At 41.5% G+C, this 8438-nt stretch overlaps 1 protein-coding gene across 2 annotated transcripts; it reads left to right on the forward strand.

Annotated features, from left to right (window-relative positions):
- Positions 1-139: 139 nt before the first annotated feature.
- Positions 140-7548, forward strand: LOC117293965 (WW domain-binding protein 4-like). 2 transcript variants are annotated; one of them, XM_033776478.1, is made up of 8 exons: positions 140-463; positions 1475-1547; positions 2484-2618; positions 3105-3222; positions 3711-3947; positions 5080-5228; positions 5811-6010; positions 6881-7548. In XM_033776478.1, coding segments are annotated over exons 1-8 (1146 nt in total). In that variant the 5' UTR covers positions 140-461; the 3' UTR covers positions 7113-7548. The 2 variants fall into 2 exon arrangements, with proteins under 2 accessions (XP_033632369.1, XP_033632368.1); XM_033776477.1 differs by having other exon boundaries at positions 142-463; positions 5808-6010.
- Positions 7549-8438: the final 890 nt, after the last annotated feature.

Below are 8438 nucleotides of genomic sequence, written 5' to 3' on the forward strand. Positions count from 1 at the left end.
ATTCAATCCTTTTTATTAAAAGACTTTCATTTTGGGGAACAAAAATCAGATTTTCATTAAAACGGGCCGCAGCAAAAAATATAACCAATGGACGACGTCGTCTGCTTTTTGTTGAGGCATTTCCCGTAATTTTTTATATTTTCCCACGGGAGTCAACTGTTGAACTTCTAAAACCTTTTAATTTTGTATGTTATCTCTCTGTTTAGAGTAACCCGAGCTTTAAACTTCAAACTGGTGTCAAATGCGGCCCCTTTTTATCACTATTTGCGTGCAGCCGTGACGCGATATTTCGGTCACAAAAGTTTGTTAGGTTATTCTCGGTCATTGACCCAACGACGGTCAGAGGTCAACTCTTCAAAAATAACAACATCAAGACAACTCTTGACAAAAACTCATCTCACGTGACCCTGTGTTACACATGATTAACAAGTGACAGGCCTACGGTGTACATAGCAAACAAAATGTAAGTAAAGTGTACCGCCTTCCGATTCCCTGCTACCTCGAGTTGGCATAGTAGAAAGCTATGTGAACTGTTGAACTGTTGTGAATGTGACATGCTTGTAGTTGAATTGAAGAACATGCACAGCACACAGTGACACTGACACTGACACTGACAGTGACAGTGCAAAGTACTGACTCGTGAGTGTACTTGTCTTTTGGGGATGGGGGGGGGGGGGGGGGTTGGAAGTTGGACCATGGAGGTAGATGGTTGGACCATGTGAACTTTGGACTTAATTTATTTCCCTCAAAAAGTATCGTTGAGAGAAACAAATCAGAAAAAAATGAAAGGTTAAAATACAAACAATCTAAACTAAACTTTTAATTAAATAAAATCATTAAGACTAAGAATACCCAAAATTGAACTGGGGTTGGGGTGAAACAAACCAGCGATACTTACCATGGTTAGCAGGGAATCGAAGAACGCGGAACATGTGGTTTGATAATCGTCAGGTCAGGAGGTAGACCCAGTGAGTGGGGCGCTAGATTCCTTTTTTCAAAATGTTGACATCGATAATGTCAAAATTTCGAAAAAATGCATCTAGCGCCCCAGTCACTGACAATGGGTCTAGTCAGGAGGCTACTCCTTGGGCTTGGCTACTCCAATACCTATATACGCCTCAGTATTGCCTGCTTTTTAGGTAAACATTGTTTAAGGAACCGTTGTGGCAGGAGATTCTGTTCCCCATATATAACACATGGCAAACTGTGTACAAACTTCTCCTGATGAAGCACTCTTTTGAATCCTCCTCCGATCCGGCCAGTGTTTTTATCCCATATGGCCGGGGGACAGAATCTCCGGCAGACAGAACTCCCTGTAACACCGGTAATATCCACTATCTTTTTCAAATTTAATTTAGGCCCTTGTTGGAGTCCTCCGCTGTTTACAACGCGGCAAAAGACAGAGGGTCCAACCTTGGCTAAGACCTTCTCTACAATATCTAATATTTTTTTTATCAAACTCACTCTTTTTAAGGGCTACTTACTGGAAGTCCCAGCCGAAGCATCATTGTGATTTCTGCAAGTGTTGGATAGCAGACAACAAACCTGTAAGAAATCTGTTTGAATCTGTCCTGTGTAGGGACAGGCTGCCCAAAAGTCCCAAATTGATCATAACACACACAAAATTCATTTACAATTATTGTTCAGTTATTGTTGAGTTTCTTCAATCAAAGTTGTAGTGTTAAAGCCATTATACACTTTCGGAACAGAAAAACAAAAAGTTCACAGATTTACAAGTAACTTACAGGGTTTACAGAAGGTAATGGTTAAAGACTTCTCTTGAAACATTATTCCATGAAATGCTTTACTTTTTGAGAAAACATTAAATCAATTATCAATTCTCGACAACGTGAATTACGGATTATAGTAAACATATGTCATGACACGGCGAAACGTGCGGAAACATGGGTGGGTTTTCCCGTTATTTTCTCCCGACTCCGATGACCGATTGAGTCTAAATTTTCAAAGATTTGTTATTTTATATATAAGTTGTGACACACGAAGTGTGGGCCTTTGGACAATACTGTTTACCGAAAGTGTCCAATGGCTATAAAGACTTCATGATTTTTGATGTTCCATCCGATGACTACAAACTGTTCTATGTAGTTGAGACATACTCTTAAACTAGAACTATGAGGTTTGTTTCGGAACGTGGAGTCGATAGCGGAATGAGCCTCCTAGTTCTAGGAGTACATGTAGTTGGGACAGATCTACTCCTAGAACTATGAGCGTATTTTCGCTGAAACGATAGTGGATCCAGTATCATAGTAGGACGGGTTCAGTTGAGTTTATTACAGTTTGGGGAAGTCCCAGAGTAAACTTTGGACAGTTATACAACTAGGGTAAAAAAATTGCTGAATATTTACTCTATATTTTCTCTATTGTTTATGATATCATCTTTGTAACAAAAATTATACTCGTTATTGTGGCTATATACACACATACTTTGTACAAACTTCTTTCAATGAATTCATTTCATTCAGAGCATTGATTTCCATGAACGAGGCAAGAGACACAAAGAAAATGTGGAGAAGAAACTTAAAGATCTGCGACAGAAAGGACATGAGCAGTTCAAAATCCAGCAGACACTGGACCAGGACTTGATCAAGATGGAACAAGTAAACACAAATTATTTAGTTGTGGTGTTTTACAATTGCAATAACAGATTGTGGTGTGGTTTTAGCTAAAGGATAAAGACCCAATAGTGATTGTGAGTCGTAAAATTCCGTAGTCATAATCTTGTTTGAAGTTTTCATTAGAGTTGTAACTTTAGGTAAAGGCACTTGACACTTTGGGTAATTAATCAAAATAATTTTAGCATAAAAATGTACATTGTAATGAGCAATAGAGAGCTGTTGCACTCTTTTCTTGCAACTTCAATGACCAATTGAGCACAGACTTTCACAGGTTTGTTATTTTAGGCATAAGATTGGATACACCAAGTGAGAACACTGGTCTTTGACAATTATCATTGAAAAGGTGTTCAGTGCCTTCAAGAATAAATGATGGTGCTGTGTCATTGTTTTAGTTTTTACTATGATCATCTAGGCCTTTGATTATAAGGTTGCTGAAATCATACCCATTTATTTTTTACTTTCCTGAAGGATGCTCTCAAGAAATTCAAGAAAGACTTGGAAAATGATCCAGCCCTTGCTGCAGAATACAGAGCTAAAGCTGTTGCTGCTGCGGCTACTGAAGCTGCCGCAGCTAAACAGAAGGAAGGTAAACAACAACAATAATACTCTGTTCTATCAAAGTGCTTAGTATTTTTTCCTGCAAGGTATGTGGAGCTACGTTTTTGTTTGGAGTATGAGCAGATTCCTTTAGAGCACCATGTAATGGTTTACAAGGTGCTGTGGTGCAATAAGCTGACGATTAAACCAGGAAGACCGGGGCAAACCCCTTCTCTTTTCGATAAGTGCACTGGGTTCTCTTACATGCACTACACAACACACGGGACCAACGGCTTTGCGTCCCATCCGAAGGACAGAGCAGTGATTAAGTGTCTTGCTTAAGGACACAAGTGTCACACTCTGCTGATCAAAACACCAGAGTTTGAATTTAGAGCTCTCAACCGCTTGATCACGACACTGCCACTAGTTACCCTATTTCACAACTGTGGCATTAGAGTCAACATTTTTTATGCTGGTTTTCTTGCTGTCTTTTTTTATAGTGCCTTTTTTTTCTATTCTTGTCTCTTTTTTTGATAGGGCTATTACAGGCAGCAAGGAAACTTCACAAACAAGGATTAGCCAAGAAGCAGCTTGGACAGCCAAACACCAGCAACACCCAAAAGGTCACTCCAAGTACAGCCCAAGCAACAAGCCAAGCAGTTAAATCTGAATCAGACGCTACCAGCTCATCAGTAGAGACAGCGGCACAGTGTGTGTGGCTTGAGGGAACAAGTCCCGAGGGTGACACGTATTACTGGAATAGTGCGACTGGTGGTAAGTCTAACTCGAATGGGTGTCGTGGCCGAGCAGATAAGAGCACTGATCACAAGCTTTGGTGTTTCTGTTCAGCAGAGTGTGGGTTCGAGTCCCAGTCATGACACTTCTATCCCTCAGCAAGACACTCAACTATACTTGCTTCTCTCCACCCAGGGGTAGATGGGTACCTGTGAGGGCAGAGATGGTTTTTGTGATTGATTTTAGCTTAGTAGCGCATATTTGTTGCATAAGGCTGTATACTCCCCAGGGAGCTGAGATGGTTTAAGGAATGAAATGACCCAGTGACCAGGGGATATAATGTTGGAAGCACTTTGAGACGACCTTCGGGTGTGTAAAGCAGTATATACAAATAGCTTTCCCCTCATCGGGCTTTTTCAGTGGTCAGAGTCTAAGTCTGAATTATGTAGTTGACAAAGAATCGTAATGGAAACATCACACCAAGTTTTTGTAGAGAAGACAATTTTTCAGACGTGGGACTGAAAAACCCAAACCCAAACCGACAAGTAGGATACTTCAAGGTGAGGGCTACACTTAACTGATTTGGCTGTCCACAGTCACCAGGGGCACGTTGCCACCTACTCCAGGGACTGAAACAGGGTTACCCCACTTCACAGTTTGTAAGGATGCAAGCATGGGTATCATCCACCAGGAGCCTGGCTAAACAGGGTTACCCCCTTCACAGTCTATAAGGATGCAAGCATGGGTATCATCCACCAGGAGCCTGGCTAAACAGGGTTACCCCCTTCACAGTCTGTAAGGATGTAAGCATGAATATCATCCACCAGGAGCCTGGCTAAACAGGGTTACCCCCTTCACAGTCTGTAAGGATGTAGGCATTGGGATCGTCCACTAGGAGCCTGGCTAAACAGGGTTACCCCCTTCACAGTCTGTAAGGATGTAGGCATTGGGATCGTCCACTAGGAGCCTAGCTAAACAGGGTTACCCCCTTCACAGTCTATAAGGATGTAGGCATTGGGATCGTCCACTAGGAGCCTGGCTAAACAGGGTTACCCCCTTCACAGTCTGTAAGGATGTAGGCATTGGGATCGTCCACTAGGAGCCTGGTTGGTAGAGCCTACTTGAGAAATATCCATACTCTTAAAAAGTTGTTTTCTTCTTCAAATTGCAGAGTCGCAGTGGGAGAAGCCAGAGGACTATGTAGCAACAGATGAGTCGACTGCCTTCAAGAACCAAGCTGTAGAAGAGGCAGTCAATGAAACAACTGAGCAGGGAGATTCAAATGACAAGCTGGACAGCAGTGAATCAGATGAAGAGAAGGTATGTTGAGAATAAATTGAGAAATCATGGCAGAGAGGTTCAAGGTACTAAGTACACAACCCTCCTTTCTTCCATTTAGTTGACTTAGAGCAAATTCTGTTGCGAACATTTAGTCGACCCCTAACCAGCAATGTTTATGCGCAGTGACGCACTTACTTGAACGACTCGTTTGAAAGTCTAGTCAACCATTGGGAACACTCCATTGCCTTCCGCATTTTTTGCTTTAGTGTCACTGGTTCCCTTCTGTGCTTTACACATGTAAGCATGGAACACGCTGTCGGGACCACCGAAGAAACCATGGCCATGAGGCTGGTTCCAATTGGTCGACCACAGTAGTCGATGGTCGACCAGCCTGGGTTCGAGTCAAAATAGTCAACCTTCAGTTAACCATGTTGCACACTTGAACTTTCTCAAAGTTGACCAACGATCTGAAGTCATATAACTGCAAGACTTGTGTAGGGACTGAAAAACCCAATCCACATAGTGCCTTCGGTAGGATTCGAACCGGGGTCCCAGGGGTGGAAAGCGAGGCAAGACACCGCTATGCCAACATAACTCCCTCAATAAATATATTTACAGCAGATGGTGGTTGCTGATTCGAAGCCGGCCAAGGCACCCCGGGAACTCCTGCCCCCTAGAACTGAAGCTGAAAAATCTGAAGAAAGTGACAGTGATGAAGAGAGTGAAGAGGAACCAGAGAAAACTGAGACTGACAAGAAACCAGCCAAAAAGAAAATGAACAACCCCTACGGCAGCTGGGCTACCATTATCCCTGATAACACGTAAGTTCAACATAAATCCAGGACTGAACTTCACGGAGGCAACCCTGGTCATTGCCTTGGTGCCCTTGAAATGCTCTAGTAGAGATTTACAATTTCCTCATAGGATGCCCTTTACCAAGGAGAAAATGCCTTGGTGCCCTTGCCCTTTCAAAAATGAAGCATACAGGCCTGTAAATCATTCATACTTACAACCCTGCCACTTTAGGTTAGGGCAGTAAAAGGTTGACAGTATACAACACAAGTAGGATTTGAAACTTTGCATAGTGGAAGTATAATCAGATGAGGTTTGCAGTAGCACCAAGTGTAAATCTCTTTTGAGAAGTGTTCGTTCGGAGAAGAACCGGTGGTTGATAACTCAACATTTCAATCAACAAGTAGAAAGATTCCTATTTATAATAATTGTGGCTTTTTATATAGCGCACATGTCCGTCACCCAGTGACGCTCCTGGCGCTGTAACATATAGTATTTTCTACCAGATGTGGGACTACGTCTGAATTATGAGACCTAATTCTGATAGCACCATGTAATGCTTTACAAGGTGCTGTGGCACAATTTGCTGAAACTATCGATCTCACACATATCAAGACTTGTCAAACCATTTGACAAATCTCTTTTTCCACCGTACCCCTCATTTACTGTGACAAGGACTAAAATAATGTCAGAAAGTGAAGGGTTCAAAAGACAAGTCACCAAAGTCAGAGAGTTAGTATGAACTGGAAACAAAAGACTGTTTGTCAAAGTCGGAATTCCGCAAAGTCGGAATTCCGCAAAGAAGAGGCAGAAGAATCACATCCCCGAGTATTAGAAAGTTTGAAGCACTGAAGGTGTACATTATAGTATAGTATCTTGACTTCTTCTTTGCTAACCAGACCTCCAGTAGACCTTCAGCTTCCCACACCAGACCGACCGCACTTCAAACCAGTGGTACCCCAAGCTGCACAATTTCAACCTAGGGAAAGAATGAAATTTAAAGAGCGTACTGTTACAACATTATCTACACCATCATCATCATCATCATCATCAAGTGGACAGGCCTCATTTAAGAAAAGGAAGTTTGGAGGGGGTGGACGTTCCATTAGACAGAGAGACTCGGACACATGAAAGTCACTCGGTTTAAAATTTGCATAAAAAAACTTACCCATTTTTTTATTTAAACTTGAAAAGATGGAACATAAGTTCATTCAATTTCCTCAAATGGCTTCATGTTTTGTCAATTTGTTTGAAAAGAAAGCCCTGTTGAGAGCGCCTTGATTTTTATCCTACAGGGTTATTCCTGCTTGCTTTAACTTTACATTTAAAGTCACATTTAAAGTAGGCACTTGATAATACGATTTATACAAAATGGTCAACAACTTGTAGTTTACTGTCCCTTTAAATAGCACACACGGCCCACTTTCACAAAAAGCTATGATTGATCTTGACTGCGAATCAATCTTATTTGCTAAGCTTTGCTATGCAAAGTGTGATGTCACAATACAAATCACTTATTACTGTGAAATTGAATCTATAAACTGGGTTTGAGAGTTTGGAGGCTTGCCAAAAAAAAATACTCAATCAGAAACATCACTACTTACAGTACCATGCCTTGTTTGTTTCACTACAATTTAAGTTATGGTTATTCAAACGTTTCAACTCTATTTTATAAGCTGGAATTATGTAAGAAAAGGTTAAAACTAGAAGGCAAAATGTGTGAAGGCAAAGCTTTACTGTTGAAGTGAATAAACCAATGGGTGAGGAGAGTCTGTTCTCGGTAGAATGATAGTCTTTCTGTTTCTTGATTTCATCCAAAAAGCTAAGTACATTCAGCTCACTCAGCGTACTGTCAAGTACAGTAGAGATGCTTCTAAGCAAAGATTATAGAGCACAACAAATAAAGAGCAAATTATTACCACCAAATTAAAGTGCCCTTACAAATCATCAACAGAGTGAGCTTGACGAATATGAGCTGGTTACCTGCAAAAGCATCTAAACTAGAGATTTCTCACTTTCGGAAGTTTCATTCTTGAGTTTCAATGTCGGGCTTCAGTTTTACTCGTGGGTGTTTGTCAATTTGTTAATTCTGTTTGTAACACCAAGGACTCTGAAGAAAACCAAACTTAATCACCGTACTAACCAAGAACCAGAGGGAGAGAAGACACGGAAGGAAATTTCAGTTTTAGATGTGTAAAGAAAACCCCAGAGAATTATTCAAGGGAAAACCCACTCCACATAGTGCCCCCAGTGGGATTCAAACCGGTGTGGCGGTTTCAACTTTCCGCTGTGTTCAATTTTCCGAATGACCAAATACGGTAGCATTACGTCATGCGATGCCTGCGCACAGCAAGCGAAAGTAGTCCATTTTTAGTGCCGTATTGAGTCATCCGTTACCCTCCGGTAGCTGTCATGGCGGCGTCCACGAGTCGAGTACAACTATGCGGCAAACGCGTG

Source organism: Asterias rubens, chromosome 8, assembly GCF_902459465.1.
Source record: "Asterias rubens chromosome 8, eAstRub1.3, whole genome shotgun sequence".
Classification (NCBI taxonomy): Eukaryota; Metazoa; Echinodermata; class Asteroidea; order Forcipulatida; family Asteriidae; genus Asterias; species Asterias rubens.